This window comes from Mauremys reevesii, linkage group 6, assembly GCF_016161935.1.
Source record: "Mauremys reevesii isolate NIE-2019 linkage group 6, ASM1616193v1, whole genome shotgun sequence".
Classification (NCBI taxonomy): domain Eukaryota; kingdom Metazoa; phylum Chordata; order Testudines; family Geoemydidae; genus Mauremys; species Mauremys reevesii.
This window is the reverse complement of record NC_052628.1, coordinates 89075824-89094271: the sequence shown is the minus strand read 5'-3', so window position 1 is coordinate 89094271 and position 18448 is coordinate 89075824. Positions and strand designations below refer to the sequence as shown.

General features: G+C 41.3%; 1 protein-coding gene across 12 annotated transcripts in view; it reads left to right on the top strand.

Moving 5' to 3' along the window:
- The window catches only part of SMARCA2 (SWI/SNF related, matrix associated, actin dependent regulator of chromatin, subfamily a, member 2), a 169836-nt gene that overhangs the window by 33573 nt on the left and 117815 nt on the right, over positions 1-18448 (top strand). For 10 of the 12 annotated variants that reach the window (XM_039544652.1, XM_039544650.1, XM_039544653.1 and 7 more), the window contains 3 exons: positions 554-883; positions 2390-2497; positions 5046-5295. In XM_039544652.1, coding sequence (XP_039400586.1) covers positions 554-883; positions 2390-2497; positions 5046-5295 — 688 coding nt within the window. The remainder of the gene's footprint in view (positions 1-553; positions 884-2389; positions 2498-5045; positions 5296-18448) is intronic. The other 2 variants (XM_039544656.1, XM_039544657.1) reach the window with 2 other exon arrangements.

Here is an 18448-nt window from a genome sequence, read left to right as displayed (position 1 = left end):
GTGGCACAATTGTACCTAATTACTGAAGGGTGACTTACAAACTGTCTGTTTTTATAGCTTTATTTTGAAGATATTGTCAAGGAATGGGCAAGTGCTTCTTTTCAGAGAAGATATGTATACATCAAAATAAATAAACATTGTTCAATCTGCATAAACTGTATAGTAGGCAAGCTTCAAAAATCTTCCAGATGAAAATTTCCCCCACCTCTTCCGTGAGCCAGTGCCTCATCATGGTGGTCAGAGTTCCCATCCTGTTTGGAAGCACTGTGTTTAAGATGTACAGTTTGGTTTTAGATGCCTTACCCAAAAAACATGAGGGGTTATTATTTTAAAAGAACCATGATATCTGGTGCAAGATTAAGTTCTGGTAGCCTTCTAGTTGTCCCAAGGAACTCCAGATCTCCATTTCTATCTTTACAAAAAATATTATCACTATAATACCTAATGAGAAAATATGTATGATTTGGGTGTTCATAAAGGTAACAGAAGTTCTGTAGCTCATAAGACATAGTTAATTGGGAAAGTAAATTTGTGATCCTCCTAACTATTCCAGGTTATATGTCTCCTCACCCATCTCCTTTGGGAGCACCAGAACATGTGTCCAGCCCAATGTCTGGAGGGGGCCCAACTCCACCCCACATGCCACCAAGTCAGCCAGGACCCATGATACCAGGAGATCCACAGGTCATGAGCCAGCCCAGCAGGGGTCCTTCACCTTTTAGCCCTGTCCAGCTGCACCAGCTCCGGGCTCAGATTCTAGCTTACAAAATGTTAGCTAGAGGCCAGCCTTTACCTGAAAACCTGCAACTTGCTGTTCAAGGGAAGAGGACATTGCCTGGGATTCAACAGCAACAGGCTCCTGCTAACTACAGCAGACTACCTGGTAAGTACGTGTGGGCTATGAAGCGTGGGTCATATTCTGCCATCAGTTACACCAATGCAAAACTATCAGGATCGGTGGTGGTGTGTGCATGCATGTGAGGGCCAGATTGTGGCCTCAGTATGAGCAACGAGCTTCAGCTTTATATAAGTTGGACTAAGAGTGGCATAAAACCACTGCATTAAAAATACACTGTAAACTTGAAATCTAGTTCATTTAAAAAAAAAATGGAGACAAAAGTATTTTTATGTACTTCAGTTGCCCTGGGTACCCTCTATCTTTTTTGTGGTGTTAAAAAATAATCACATTTTTACTATTCTCTTTTAAGTGCTTATATTCCACCCTTATTGACTAACAAAAAAACAGGAGAAATTGACTCTGTAAGGGAAACAGTGAAACTGACTATATGCAGAGTACTGAGAAGTGACCTAAGTAAACTGAAAAAAATGTAAACATTTTTTTCTTTTTTTTCTGTCATAGTGATCTTAGATATTACAAGCAACATAGTAGGTAAACACTTTTTAGACAGAAGTATGCTTTTTGTTTCTTAAACTGTGAACTTTTAAACACACTTACTGCAGAAAAACCCTTTGCATTTTCTGAACAGGTCTTTACTTAAAACTCCTCAAGCTTGGGGGTAGATCCTTTTGTTTTGTTTGTAATTCACATACAGAAACACCGTGTGGTGACGGTCCATCATCACCACCCTTCCCATCCTCATCCCCTGGAAAAAAAGTTTATCCATCCAAGTTTATGTGCATTTTTTTCATAATAGCTGTATCCTTAAGGAAGTAACCTGTATGTAATTTTAGCTGTACATCACTTTTTGGGTTTAGAAGGCCTTAAGACTTGATGATGCCTTATGAAAAAGAAAATACCAAAATTATTTAGAGACAGTTTTAAGTATCATTTATCTATTACTTTTGTGTCTCTCTCTGTTACTAGGGGCTATGAAAACTTAATCTTTGTTTTTAACAGTTAATCTCTTCCTGCTGTTTATTACCCACATTAAGAAGTTATCCTCTGTTGGTGACGTCATAGTATCTACCAAACAGAGGATTATGATTTTAAGCAGGGAATAAGCAGCAAGAACAGATTTCAAAATATGCAAATTTTTTAAAGTTAAAGATTTCTATGAACTATCTGTGGATGAAATATGTTTGTGTTTGCCTTACGTGCTAGTCAAGTAAAATTGATTCCAAATCACTTTTCTATAGTTAAAAATTGGGGGTTAAAATGATTCTCTTTTTTTCTTGTTAATAACAGTTTTAATAACACTGCTGGTCGCTTTATTTCAGTGTACATGGCTTTGTCTTCCAGTCTTTTTTTAGTAGATTTGATTTAAATGCACTTTATTACATTTATATTTCACACAGCAGAATCCACTTAAATCTGTATTTAATGCCCCAAACGGTATTTGCATATATAGACTTGTGTGGCAGAAAGTGGAGTGATTTCTGAATGCATAGAAATGCTGTGTATTTTAATACGTTTCTTTCCTCTGTCGAGTTGCAGGTATTGGGGTGCATTCAATTCCTGGTCCCCCAACTGGGCCAGGACCTGCTTCAGGAGTGCCAGGACATGCAGCCGCCATGACCCCTAAATCTTGGGCAGAAGGTAGAAGAGAGTACAACAATAATTTTGTACTACACAGTTAAGGTTAAACTGTGTCGGCAGGGCTTTGGGAGTAGGGACAGGAAAGGAAGTGGGGAGATAAAAAGGCATAAAGAAGAAATAGTGCAACCTTTACTTTGCCTCACACACAAATATCAAGGAGTGTCCTACAAATGATCAGACTGTGAATGACTTGGGCGGATGAAATTATTGTTGCTGTTAGGCAGCCTGAACATGAAGCTGCTCTCTACAATCAGAATGAAATATATAAGCTGTTTGAGGGACAAGCATAAAACCTAATAAACAGGTAGTTACAGTCTGAGCATGCTTAATTGCAGAAAGCTGTTCAGACCATTTTTCTGGCTACTGTAAACAAAAGTTTTCATGCAATGGGTAAAATTCGGCTTGCTTTAAAAAAAAATGTACTAAATTTTAAAGTCTTCAAGGATTAGAGAACAATGTTACATTGTTCTGCTAGATAACCTGCTTTATAATCTGATGATCTGGGACTACATTTAAAAACTATTGTTGGGGTTTTTTTTGTCCCCACCTACTTGAAAATGGAGCAAAAGAAGCAAGGTGATGGGCAAATGAAGAATATCAGTTTAATAGTAAATGTTCCTTTGTCTGGAACATTTTTGTTCAAAGATTAAATTTTTTTTTTTAATGCAGACACTGATATGGTACAGATTTCTCCTATTAAAAAGCTCCTTATTCTGTGTCCGTACTTAAAGGGAATTACATCTTGGAGGAAATGGGGACTAAATGATGGTTCACTATCCTAAAAAGAAATGTCGTCAGATGACACTTATCACTCTCTTTAAAAAAGAGACAAAATACCGCTGTCTGGTCAGTTGTAGCATTACGTTCCTTCGAATGCTCCAACAAACTGAGCTCTGAAGATGAGCCATCTTCTCCAGATGGGTTTCGGGTCCTGGATCTGAAGTAAACTGATCCTGGGATTGAGGACAGATTCTGAGATTGTGTTTCATCAATTGAATTATTATACGCCAACCCCCGCACCCCTTCAAAAAATACAGCTTTATTGTTGCAGATATCTGTTGTTTTCAATGTCTCTCTCCCACATCTCCATCAAATCAGTAACTACTCGTCCATGCACAGAGGGCCATAAACTGCAGCACTTCCCTATCTATCTCCTATTGGATGCTACTTTCATGTTAAGTGATGCATTAAACTTTTGAAATGAGAGTGCTACAGTTTAGAAGAAAAATCAAGCACCCAATACTTGAAATATTTATTTACTTATATTACTATCTTAATCTGGGGTAGTGTGTGGTTTTTTTAAATGTAATTTTACAAGTACACCTCTACCCCGATATAATACGACCCGATAGAACGCGGGTTCGCATACAACACGGTAAAGCTCTGACACTCTGCTCTGAGCAGCGTGTTAAGGGTGTCGGCCAGGCCGGGGCTGAGGAGTTTGATAAGGGACAGAGGGTCTCAGGGGCGGTCAGGGGCAGAATCTGGGGGGCAGGAGCTGTGGGAGGGCACTTTTGGGGGCCCTGTAGTCTGAGTGGCCCGGGGGATTAGCGGGGGGCCGGGAGCAGCCCACTCTGCTTCCCTCGGCCCGGCCCCAGCCGTGTCGCTTGGGGGAGGGGGTTTGGGGGAAGGGATCCCCCCGCACTCACCAGCAGCGGCAGAAGCGGAGCAGCCTGGCCCCAGCCCACTCCACTCTGCCAGCTCCCAGCCGCAGCAGTCCACTTCCTGCCACAGGTGAGTATGGGGGGTGTCCTTTCCCCAACCTCCACGCACTCACCTGCAGCGGGAAGCGGAGCGCCGTGGCTGGGAGCTGGCAGGGTGGAGTAGACTGGGGCCGGGCTGCTCCGCTTCCCGCCGCTGCTGGTGAGTGCCTGTCAGGGGGCGGGGAGGGGTGGATAGGGGTCAGAGCAGTCAGGGGATAGGGGGTGGGATCCTGGGGGTGATTATGGATGGGGGTCTGTGGAGGGGGCGGTCAGGGAACAAGGAACTGGGGGGGGGCAAAGCAAGTTTGATATAACGCGGTCTCACCTATAATGCGGTGAGATTTTTTTGTCTCTCGAGGACCGCGTTATATCGGGGTAGAGGTGTATATTAAAATATTGTAAAGTATATAAAAGTGGATGTTTTAATAAAGTGAATACTGCTGACATTTTTTCTGGCAGAGCTGTGGAAAGAAGCTTGCTCTTGGTACTAGCCAAATTCTGCTCCTGGGTGTATTTTCATAATTGACATGGAGACAGTGCCCACATAAGAGAGCAGAGTTTGTTCCTCTGCCTAGATCTACCCAGTGCTAGAAATCTCTTGCTGATACAAACTCTACACTTAAAAAAACCCCAAAGACGAAATGAAAATATAGCCCTAATAAATTGTCAGTTGCAATTGCTATTTTTGGATTACTTTCTGTAATGTCCACTACAGTATATTCTTCCTATCTCAGTGTGTATTTTTGTTAACTCTGAAAGTTTGTCTTTGGTGCCTAGCTGCAGATTTTTGTGTTCAAAATAAAGCTGCTCTGTTTTTTCACGTGGCCACATTACTTGTTTTGCAGGTCAAGGCCCAGATATGAATGTTGCCAGTACACCACAAAAGCTTGCTGTACCACCTCCTAGTGGAAGGCCTTCACCTGCCCCTCCTGCTGCTCAGCCTTCTGCAGCCATGCCTGGTCCTTCTGTACCACAGCCAACACCTGGACAGCCTTCACCTATCGTCCAGCTGCAGCAAAAACAGAACCGTATCAGCCCCATCCAGAAGCCACAAGGATTGGATCCTGTTGAAATACTCCAGGAGCGTGAATACAGGTAAAGAGGGATACATGAGACTTAAACTGTACATGCTTCAGAGTTGTGTTTGTGGACACTAGCTAGTCTCTCTTGCAATTGTAGCTCATAAAGGTCATAATTAAAATAATTCGTTTGAGAGGGGCCATAGTAAAAACTAATATAGGGACATCAAACTAAAGAGTGATTCTAAAGTTTAAAGTTAAACATGTGCTCAAGTGCTTTGCTGGATCAGGACTGAAAGGACTCAGGTTATGAAACTAAAATCCTTAGACTCAACATGGAGGTTATTTTAGCAAAGGTTACAATCACAAAAAGTATTCAGAATTATAAACAAAGGAAAAAAAGACAGCTGGAATCCAGGGGTGGTGGAGGGGGATCCTTAAGTGCCAAGGACTCAAGTATGTCTTCCAATAAGTGGGCATTCAGCCCAAGTGATTCCAATAGAAAGGAACAAGGTTTAACACAGGGGTTCTCAAACCCCTTTCACACATGAAGCCTCCGAGTGCGACCCCCCTTATAAATTAAAAACACTTTTTAAAAATATTTAACACTATTGTAAATGCTGGAGTCTGGGTTGGAGGCTGACAGCTCGCAACCCCACATGTAATAACTTTGCGGCCCCCTGAGGGATCACGACCCCCCCATTTGAGAACCCCTGGTTTAACAGATGAAATGTAAAATGGAAATTAGGAGGGCCAGGGTGGAAGTCAAAAAACAAAAAGTCAATAAAAAACAGGAAGTTTGTCCAATGGAATGTGGGTTGGCTGATCCACCAGGGAGTAAAGAGTGCAAGCAAGCAAGCCAAAACGAAGATTTAAAAAAATACCAAAAATGAGATCCTTATGTTCATATTTAGGCTCTTAAATAAAAGTGTCCTGACTAAAAAGTACTGAGGATCCAGGAGTGTCTGTTATAATAGCATATCAACCTTCATACTTAATTATTAGTATTTAATTGTTTGTGTTACTGTAGCACCAACAAACCCCAGTCATGGACCAGGACCCAGTTGTGCTAGGTTCTGTACAAATACATAATAAAAAGTTGTCCCCTGCCCCGAATGCTTACAATCTAAGACAAGAGACCACAGGTGCAGACAGAGCAACATACAGGGGAGTACAAGGAAACAATATGGCAGTATTGGTCAGCATGATAGGCAGGTGTCTTCAGGGCCTACCTAGGGTTAAGAATAAACTTCCCCTTCGGGAAGGTGTTGGTACTACAGTTGCCCATTTATAGGCACCTTTTTCTTAAACCTCTCATATTGGTCACTGTCAGTGACAAGCTACAGACTAGATGGTCCATTTGTCCGATCTGGAATGGCAGTGCCTATGTTCCAATTACTGAAAGGGTAAAGGCCTAAGGAAATAAAAATGGAAAGCAGGCTCTAATGACATTTGTTTTAGGAATGTGCTCAAACTTTACAGATATCTAAGGGAGGATGATTGAGATGAACTTTTATGGAATATGAAATGTTTAGCAGCAATGTGCTAGGAAGGAGGGCTAGTGTGTGGGTGAGGTGTCCACAATAAAATGATTTGGACTCTAATGTTCTGCTTAGAAGAGACCATTACAGCGTAGATAACTTCGTTTTATCTAGAGTGTCATAACTCCTCTTTTGTGATGCAGTTCCAGGATTTGCTTTATTCCAAGCTTTGTTTTCTGAGAGACACAATGATGAAAAAGCCCAGTTTTGGTGGGCAAGGCTAGTGTGATTACAGTATCCTAAGCAAAACTAGAAAACAGAGCAGAGATAGGGAAGGTCTTCCCTAGGAATACCCCGCAGAGGACAATATATCTGGCATGATTCTGCATTATTGCATCTTAACTGCCCTGAAGGTTGTTTAGAGGTACTTCAGAATGCTGTATATAAACTTATAAAACAGAACTGCCCTATCAACTAAGAGTTATGATGCTGCTCTAAGATCTACTTAGTATCTGTAGTACTTTGCATAATATGACATTTGTAATGATGCTAAGCAAAAAGTATCTTACTAATGATTAAGAACAAGCCTAACGGTACACTTTATACTGCTTTTGAAACTGTTTTTTCAGGTCCTGATCCAGCAAAACAGTCAAGCTTTTGCTTAAATTAAGCGTGCAATTAAGTGCTTTGCTGGATTGAGTGCCTAGTGACTAGCATCACTTTTACCTTAACTAGGAACGGCCTTACCTGTTTCATTGTGTAGGGTTATTGAAGTGTAACAGCATTTTCAGAAAACATATACGATATACAAAGCTTAGTACAATTTAACTTTTGTTCTTATGGAAGGGGATATAGCTATGACATGAGCCACGAATCCTATGGGCCAGTGCCACACACACTTTAATGTATCAGTGATGGTGCCCCTCAGCCTTCATCTGTAACTGCTTCTTCTCTTCGAACCCTGCTTCTTCCAGGAGCAGAGATTGCTATTTGTGCCAGATTGTATGGCTTAGGGATGTATACAAATGGGGACCTACAGGAGATCACATAGCTGTTCTTGTTCCTGAATTAATCCAGGATTTGAATGTGGATCTCTTAGCAGTGCATTAACAGACTGTGTTCACCTAGAGGCTAGTGTATAGTGTTCTTTGGATTCAAACCATGACTTTAAGACTCTGGCCTGTCTTGAAGGTGCTGCATAGTCACACAACCCCAGCAACACCTCAGAGAAGCATTTTGCCTTGGGAACTCCCCAGTGTGAATGGGAAGATGTGAAAAAATGTGGCATGCATTCTTCACAGCTAGTCAACGATGTCGGCTGGTCCAAGTTCGGAAGAGGGGGCCTGACCCCATTCTCTGCTTTTGGGGTGGCTGGTAGTTCTAGCTCCCCAGTTTTTAAGCTTGGAATGCAAAGAATATGACTGCGACTAGTCCTTGTGCAAGGGACAGAAGAGTGTGTTAGGAACCTTGAACAACTGCTTCATCTTCATTGTAAGGCTGCTTGGTTTGAAATAGCCTCACTTTGTATCTTTTGGTTAATCTGCAAAGACATATTTTGTAAGTTTTTGGAGAGGGCTGAGGGTATGCTGCCCTGAATGAGGAGGGGTTGGAAAGAATTATTTTTTTTGTAGGTGGCAGGCTAGCTGAGTTGTGTATTTTTTTTTTCTTGAATGCTGCTGGGGATTTTGTTTTGTTGTACTAAATGTGTTGATAAATTTGATATTGTTAGATAAAGTGAATGTGCCTTTTTGCACAATGGGAGCAGGACATGACAGCTATAGTTAAGGTAGTGTAAGCATTCCCCTTCTCAGAACCCATCGTAGTTGCTGATATGTCTCTGAAATGGTCAGGTATTGAGTTTGGTCTGTGCCTGAAGTTTAAATGTTTTGTTAAACTTTTGAGTAAAAGCCAGTTCATCCATCTTTTTTTGGTAATAAGAGAAAGGAAGAAGGCTTTCCTTATCATAAAAAAAGATTCTTGCCACTTCTTTATCAGTTCTACACTCCAGACATCAAGTACCAAAACTTAAAATTTGGCATCTAGCCCTCATTGTAGAAAAGTATCTGAATATTTCAGTGGAACATAACATAAGAATGACCATAATGGGTCAGACCAAAGGTTCATCTAGCCCAGTATCCTGTCTTCTGACAGTGGCCAATACCAGGTACCCCAGAGGGAATGAACAGAACAGATAATCATCAAGTGATCCATTCCCTGTCGCCCATTCCCAGCTTCTGGAAAACAGAAGCTAGAGGCACCATCCTTGCCTGTTCTGGCTAATAGCCATTGTTGGACCTATTTAATTCTTTTTTTGAATCCTGTTATAGTCTTGGCCTTCACAACAGCCTCTGGTAAGGAGTTCTACAAGTTGACTGTGTGAAGAAATACTTCCTTTTGTTTGTTTTAAACCTACTGCCTTTTAATTTATTGTGTTATTAGAAGGAGTAAATAACACTTCCTTATTTCCTTTCTCCACACCAATCATGATTTTATAGACTTCTATCATAGCCCCCTTAGTCATCTCGTTTCTGTTACCTCTGTTCCCCTAAGAACCAACCCAGGGTCACACTTGTATTAGTTTTATTACAATGCCGCTGTTAGGTCAGATAGAAAGGAGATGGAGCTTATTCATACATGCACATATTCACTGCATTCATACCCTTATGCACCCACACACTTACACAGGCGGAGGGTTACCGGAGACAGCATGGAGGCCGAGAAGCCAAAACGTGGTAGATCTGGTGTGTCTGCCTGCGATCACGAATCCAGGTTGCTGAGCAAGTCAAGGAGCAGCCACTTGTGTGCGTGGCTGCTTCCTTTTATTTTGGAACTGGGCACTCCTGTCACGTACACTGAGTTTTTCTTATGTGTCCGTCACCGAGAAGCATTGCCAGGCCCTGTTCCTTTCATGCCTCTTTTCTTTACAGCACTCCAGGATTACCTTCATCTCCTGTCTCCCAGGCTCTCTTCTCCTTGCAGTTCCTTTCCGCCCAGTCCCACATACATTCCCTTATCTTCCCCCCACACTCCCTTGTTCACACTCTCTTGGATTTTATGATGGGATATTACAAAGCTTGGAAGTTCATACAAGTGGTAACTTGAAAAGGTTGCAGAGCTTGCAAAGGTTACAAAACTTCAAAGGCTATGCTAACAATCACTGAATTTACAAAGTCTGCAAAAAGTTTGCAGAACTTAATGACACAAGTTACAGATTTTACAATCGCATGTGAGCGAAGGTTTTACATAACAGTTTCCAAACTGAAAAGTCCCAGTCTTATTAATCTCTCCTCATATGGCAGATGCTTCATACCTCTAATAATTTTTGTTACCCTTTTCTGAACCTTTTCCAATTCCAATATATCCTTTTTGAGATGCGGTGACCACATCTGCACCCAGTATTCAAGATGTTGGCATGCCATGGATTTATATAGAGGCAATATGATATTTTCTGTCTTATTATCTATCCCTTTCTTAATGATTCCCAACATTCTGTTAGCTTTTTTTAAACTGCCACTGCTGTTTTCAGAGAACTATCCACAATGACTCCAAGATCTCTTTCTTGAGTGGTAACAGCTAATTTAGACCCTATCATTTTATATGTATAATATGGATTATGTTTTCCAATGTGCATTACTTTGCATTTAAAAACATCAAATGTCGTCTGCCATTTTGGTGCCCAGTCACCCAGTTTTGTGAGATCCTTTTGTAGCTCTTCGCTGTCTGCTTGGGACTTAACTATCTTGAGTAGTTTTGTGTCATCTGCAAGTTTTGCCACCTCACTGTTTACCCCCTTTTCCAGATCATTTATGAATGTTGAATAGCATTGGTCCCAATACAGACCCCTTGGGGACCCCACTGTTTATCTCTCTCCATTCTGAGAACTGACCATTTATTCCTACCCTTTGTTTCCTATCTTTTAACCATTTACCAATCCATGAGGGTACCTTCCTTCTTATCCCATGACAACTTGCTTTGCTTAAGAGCCTTTGGTGAGGGACCTTTCAAAGGCTTTCTGAAAATTTAAGACCACCGCATGCACTGGATCCCCTCCACATGCTTGTTGACCCCCTCAAAGAATTTTAGTAGACTGGTGAGGCATGATTTCCCTTTACAAAAACCAGGTTAACTCTTCTCTATCAAATTATGTTCATCTATGTGTCTGACAATTTTGTTCGTTACGATAGTTTCAACCAGTTTGCCTGGTTCTGAAATCAGGCTTACTAGCCTGTAAGTGCCAGTATCACCGCTGGAGCCCTTTTTAAAAATTGGTGTCACAGTAGCTATCCTCCACTCATTTGGTACAGAAGCTGATTTAAATGGTAGGTTACAAACTACAGTTGGTAGTTCCGCAGTTTCACATTTGAGTTCCTTTCGAACTCTTGGATGAATCCCATCTGGTCCTGGTGGCTTAATAGTGTTTAGTTTAGCAGTTTGTTCCAAAACCACCTCTAATGATACCTCAGTCTGGGACAGTTCCTCAGATCTGTCACCTAAAACGAATGGCTCAGGTTTGGGAATCTCCTTCACATCCTCAGCTGTGAAGACCGATGCAAATAATTCATTTAGTTTCTCGACAGTGGCCTTATCTTCCTTGAGTGCTCTTTAGCATCTTGATCGTCCAGAGGCCCCACTGGTTGTTTAGCAGGCTTCCTGCATCTGATGTACTTAAAAAAAAAAAAAAATTGCTATTACTTTGAGTCTTTGGCTAGCTGTTCTTCAAATTCTTTTTTGGCCTTCCTAATTATATTTTTACACTTCATTTGCCAGAGTTTATGCTCCTTTCTATTTTTCTCACTAGGATTTAACTTCCACTTTTTAAAGGATGCCTTTTTGTCTCTCACTGCTTTTTTACTTTGTTGTTTGGCCACAGTGGCACTTCTTTGGTTCTCTTACTATGTTTCTTTAATTTGGAGTATACATTTAAGTTGAGCCTCTATTATGGTGTCTTAAAAAAGTTTCCATGCAGCTTGCAGAGATTTCACTTTTGGCACTGTACCTTTTAATTTCTCTCTAACTAATTTCCTCATTTTTGTGTAGTCTCCCTTTCTGAAATTAAATGCTACAGTGTTGGCTTGCTGTGGTGTTTTCTCCTTCACAGGGATGTTAAATTTAATTATATTATGGTCACTATTACCAAGCAGTCCAGCTATATTCACCTCTTGGCCCAGATCCTGTGCTCCACTTAGGACTAAATCAAGAATTTCCTCTCCTCTTGTGGGTTCCAGGACTAGCTGCTCCAAGAAGCAGCCATTTAAGGTGTCAAGCAGCTTCGTCTCTGCATCCTATCCTGAGGTGACCTGTACCCAGTCAATATGCGGATAGTTGAAATCTCCCATTATTAATGAGTTTATTTTAATAGCCTCTCATCTCCCCGATCATTTCACTGTCACTATCACCATCCTGGTCAGTAATATATCCCTACAGGATATGTGCCCGTGGTGTAACCAAGTTATAAGCTTTGAAAATCGCCTACTGTGTATGTGCAGTAGCCTCAGGTACAGGCTCTCCTTGCTTAGATTGTGAAGTGTAACACTAAGGAACGTCATACTGCACCTGCATGCATGGCTGATGTAACTGCCTACTGAAAAGTGACCTGACAGTATGTGTGGGCAGTAAACTTCAGCACGTGTGCACCCTGTAAGAAGTTGATGGAGTGCTTTTTCAGATGTCCAAAGTTGCACAGGATAGGGTATGTACCGCTGCGCACATCTTTCTTGCTGTGAGTGCTTAACTGCAACTAAAAGTTAATGTCATCTTTTTATGGATGATGTAAACATGAAACATTCCTTTAATATTTGCTGTTGCATTGAAGAAATTCATCTAATCTGCCCAGTGACTGGAATTCCTGTGTCTTGGACTTCCTTTCAAGTAGGAAGCTATACAGTTGATTTGACAGTTCCTCAAAGAATGCACGTAAAGGTGCAGTGTGGCATTCTTCTCCATTAGCCATTTGTTAAATGGACCACTACAGATGGAGGAGCAGTGATAGATTCATTAGCATATTATTGAGACTGAAGAAGTCTTGAAACCGATGACATGTCAAGGGGAGACTTTCTACTTTTAATAGATTTCCCCCTTCCTCCCTCAAGAGGACCACATTTTGACATTAAAAAGCGTTGGCTTAAATCAACAAAAAAGCAAGAAAATTGGAGTTTATGTTGCCACTGAATTCACTTGGTGAATTCAGCAGCTCTTGCAGCATATGTTGCTGTGAGATGAAATTAGGGGTATAATTGTTGTTAATCCCTATGTGACTAATGGTAGATGAAAAGAAACTTGGATATTTAAAATATCCATTGCTATAAAAAGTTTAAATTACTACTATGTATTGAGCTGTTAAATTTGCTGTGCTACTTGAAATTTGGCCAAAGTTGTAAATTCTTGACATGCTTTTATAAAACTCCATTTTAATACTTTCTTGGAAATAAAGTGCTGCTTTAACCTTAATGAATGTCTAAAACTAATAATGTGTACTGTAATTTAACATTATTCCACTAGGTGGAATGGCTCTCCTCCCCACCAGCATTAATTTAAAAAATGGCACTTTCCAGCATTTTTAATTTATGATCACTGCAAACTATGTCAAATTGATTCATGTTGTTACTTGAAAAGCGTCTCCCTTTTATAAAGCTTTCTTGCTTGCTGCCTGGCATCCATTTCATACTGCCTGCAGTGCTCTGGCACAATTTCTGCCATTACCCCCAGTTGGTGAGGGAAAGGTGAGTATCACCTACTTTGTAAGGAGATCTCTATCTTCAGTTTGTAATGCAATATCCATGTTCTGTAGAGATGAAGATAAAATGTTGAACTGCAGAGATTAATTAAATGTATCCTTTAAACAGGGTTAGTAAGTACTCCAAGCACTTGAAAAAGGCTGTTTTCTTCTTGACCCTCTTACAACTTAATAGCCTTTAGCATTTTCCCCTGAAAAGATGAATAGTCCAACATATTTGTATCAGTTTGAGGGATTAGAGGATGAGCATGGTCCAGAAAAGTCTGATGCATTTGCTTTAGGTGAAAACTGGTGGTCATAAAATTCTTTTAAAAGTTAATATTGCTGTACATGGAAAAATAATTACCAGCAAACTGCCACTCTCTCTCTCTCCCCCCCACCCCTTCACTACTCCTAGAGATTGGGAAAGGACCTGGGTATCATTGTGAACAGCTCAGTGAAAGTTTCTTAAACTTCACCACCTTAAGCAGATGGCATTAGAATATTTAAAGAATGGATAGAAAATGAAGAAAATATTATAAAACCATTAATTTATATAACAGCACACCTTACCTGGAATAAGTTCAGTCTGCTCAGCCTAAATATACAGAATATATAAAAATAGGATCAGGCCCAGAGAGCTGTTATCAGCAAATGTCCAAAGAGCCACTCCCACCTCCTTTATATCTAGGGTGCAGCTAACAAGCCAGGCCTGGCAGAAAGAATTGGTCTGAGTCAATCAGTGTCTCACTACAGTTCCAGCAACCTGGTCACTGGGGAAAATCAGAGAAACCCTGCCCAACCAGTTGCAGTTATACAAAATAATTAGTGATATATAGTGAAGGTAAGCCAGTGTTTTTTGTTCACCCTCTCATGTAATGCAAGAACAAGGGACAGTCAATGCAGCTAAAAGAAAACAGATTTAAAACTAATAAAAGGAAATAAATTATGTATTTTTGAGAGTATTTTTTTTAAATAAACACCCCCCAAAAAACAAACAGAATCAAAAAGCCACCAAGAAATCCCCAGCCTGTGGAATTCATTGCCACAAAATATCAGTGAGGCCAAGAACTTAGTGGGATGCAAGAAAAAGAAGATGGTATGGAAATGAAAACATTCACAGTTACATTAGATAGGATTGTTTGTTTGTTTTTTTAAATATACAAGAGATCTATAAATTCTTTCTGAAGCATCTGATACTGGCCACTTTTGGAAATAGGGTACTGGACTAGATGGACCACTTGTCTGATCCAATATGGTATTATTTTGTCCTACTTGAGATGTGGGTTACTATATCCCTTCCAGAGAAGGTGCATTGGGTGGCATCCATTGATAACTGTTCAAACCATTTTTTGAAAAATTGTGTGTTTCCACCTAAGTGCCCTGGCTGGCCCCATTTCTGGGTCTCACTTGTCAGAAAGCAGGGCAGTAGTCCAAAATACTCTCAAAGATTTAGCAGATTAGTATTTACCTTTCAGTAAATTGAAGATGCGTCCAGGGGTCTGGCTAAGCTGATGAATATCAATACTCTGTGGTATCAGTTCTCTGTTGTCCCTATAGTTTTAAACTTGTGGTTTAAACTAAAAGTTAAGCATCTGGGACCTGATCCAGCAGCAGCAAACTCAGTAGGAGTTTTTCCATTGACTTCAGTGACCATTGGATCAAGCCCTTAGCCCTTATGGCTGCAAACACTGTTCAGATGCCTTACTGAGTAAGTCAAAACACTAGCTTGGGGAGGTGTCATTGCACACATAGCGGAAGTCATATTGACTCCAAAGAGAGTAAGTACTTTAACTGTTTCATAGCTGAGGCATCAGCAGAAACATTCCAGCTATTTTGGGACTGGAAGATTGAGAAAAATCATAGCTATGATCTGGACTCATCAGTATGAGGATAAGCACCAGGCATCTGTGAACATCTCAGAACTGTAGACCTGGTCCACACAAGGAAATTAGGTCAATATAATTATGCCATTCCAGGGTGTGAAAAATCCACACTCTTTGGCGATGCAGTTAAACTGACCTAAACCCTAGATTAGACAGCGCTAGGTCAGTGGGCGAATTCTGCCATTGACTTAGCTATCAGCTCTTGGGGAGGTGGATTACCTACCCATCAACGTAGGCAGCATCTTCACTGAAGTGCTACAGTGCTGCAGCAACAGTGTTGCAGCGTTATAAGTGTAGATGAACCCTAAGTCTCTTTATGCATCTATCAGCTGCTAGTCTGTGTGGATGTGCAATAGTCAATCTAATCCTCCTTTATAAGGGCAGGAGGTAGGGAAGCCACTAGACTTTTCAAGTTGTTTTTCAGCTGTAACAGCACTGAAATTCCCTCGCAATCACTAAGTCCAGTCAGAGCTAGAGTTGTACAAAATGTGGATTTTTGTAGTGTCATATAGTTAATTGAAAGAACAAAATCTCCCAGTGTTATTTTCTGAACAAATAACTCTCCTGTAGGAATCATAAACTTCTCCTCTGGACCTGAACAAATATCTGTTGCCATTAATGGAATTCGTTCTTGCCAGAACAGTAACTCCTCTTGATTTACTATTCAATCTGTATGAAAAACCTGACTGACCTAATTCTGCTTCAATTTTCTGTACTCTTGAGGACACTAAATGAGTGTCCTGCACTTATGCAGTAATCCAGCCTTTTTGTTGTTTCAGGAAGTTTCAAATCTTGTATCTCTTTATCACACTACCTATTGTAGCCTATTGATTTTGAGACAAAATAGTATGCAGAGAAGCAGTGCTTAAAATACAGATATTAAGCACAAAAAAACCCTCAACATTAAACTCACCTGAGTATGATCATTTCTGTATCTGGTAAATTCTAATGTAGTCCAGCCCTTTCTGAGGATGACCCAAATATATCCATGTGCAATATGATTCCCAATTTTCCTTTGTGGCTCCCACCTTTTCCACCATCACTGTTCTAACTGGTAACTTCTTTAAGGAATGTACCTGTAGTAGTGCTTTGCACAGAGTGCTTTTGCCAGGGCCACTTTAATTTCACATGCCCTCAGTCAGCATTTGTGTGATTCTAGTCCATTTCATATAGAAGCAGGTATTTTGGGGTCATCATTGCTCTTGTATATCCCAATAGCCCCAGTAGTCTAACAGGTTACTTGTTTTCAGGCCTTCCAAACTGAGATATCTGCCCTCCTGTTGTAATGGACAGACTACCAGGGTTGGTTCACTATACCACAGAAATGAAAGTGCAAGATTAATGGTCAGTGAACTCTGTGGATTGTGGTAATTTACTGTAACAAAAGATAAATTTAACACCAATCCATGTTCAAGGCCCTCAAAATATCTTACTACTTCCCTATGTAATGTTAGGGTTCAGTGATTGTCTTCCACTCTAATTTAACACAAGGTACAGCAAAGAGACTAGTTAAGATCTCTTAAAGGGATTTAAAAAAAAACTTCTCTGGTGACATTTATGAATGGCAGTTTTATAGCATGATAATGCAGAACTGTACCTGTAACCGTTCCGATGACTCACCCCTGCAGCACCTCCTGCTGGTATCTTCTGGGAATTAGCTCTCCAGCCATCGGCGCACCCTCTGCAGTCTGGTGTCCCACTTTCCCTGGCCCCCCGTGTCCCTCACGACCCAGTGCCCCTTGCACGCCAGAGTACTGCCCTCTGGCAGTACACCCCTGAGTCTCTGGGTTTCCCCTCCCCGGAACCCCCCCCCCCCCACTATCCCCGCCTCACTTCAGTCATAGGCTACTAGCCCCCGCTCCCTGGGGCAGACTGTAGTATAAGCCACTCTTCGCAGGCAAGGTTGGGTTTGGACCCACTGCCTCTACCTATAGCGGAGCTGCCCCTCTGCCACCCTAGTACCCCGTAGTGGGCCCTTACTTTGGCCTGCAGTTCTGCTAGGGTGGAGCTCCCTGGCCCTTCCCCAGCACTGCTCCACCCTCGATACCTTCCTCAGCTCACCAGGCAGCCTGGGCCCTCCCTCTTCAAAGGCAAGAGAGAGAGAGTATCTTTCTGCTCCTGGTCTCCCTGGCCTTTATAGGGCCAGCTGGGTCTGTTTGGGGTGTGGCCCCAGCTGCGGCTGCTTCCCGATCAGCCCAGCTTTTCCCCCTACCCCAGCCCTCTCCAGGGCTGTTTTAAGCCCTTCCAGGCAGGAGCGGGTGACCATCCTGCTACAGTACCCTTAATAGATTATTCATTCTGTAAATGCATTCCTCAACAGAGAATTAACTTATATCGCCACTGTATCTGCTACCTTAGTCAATACTTTTTTCATTGTTTCCATTTTTATTTAACATAGACATATACATAGTGTTGTATAGTACTACTACAACGAAAGATTGCCCAACCAACTATTATATGACTCTCCCCCCCAAAAAGGGGGGGGGAGGAGATTTACTCTGTTGGTTTTTTTTGTATTAGCAAAATATTACAATGTTTGGATTGTATACACGTCAGCAGAATATTTTTTCCTTAAAAACCTTTCATCAAAAAAAAAAAATGTGTATTTTTGCTTTGCTTTGCTTAAGTTTCATGGAAACTAGAGCCTGCAGAAAATTGACCTGTCAATATGTCCAATCCTGCTCTCATTGAAGTCTCTGGTAAAACTGCCACTGACTTTAGTGGCACCAGAATTGGAGCTAGTGTTTTGCCTTTTTACATCAGTGTGCCTTTAAAGTATTATATGTGGGGCTGGTTGCACCACCTATTATGCAGCTTGTGGTCCAAAATATTTAACGACCGGACCACTTAGAATTCATTTAGAAAATCTTGCTGGTTATTGATTATAATCCATTTTTATCTAGTTCATCTGTTTGCCAGAAGCTGGGAGTGGATGACAGGGAATGGATCCCTTGATGATTGCCTGTTCTGTCCATTCCCTCTGAAGCACATGGCATTGGCCACTGTCTGAAGACCATGGCATTGTCCACTGTCTGAAGACAAGATACTGGGTTAGATGGACCATTGGTCTGACCCAGAATGGCTGTTTTTATGTATTATTTTGGAGCAGGGGTGATGTTGTAGAGTAGGAATGGGTGGTGTATGTGGCTT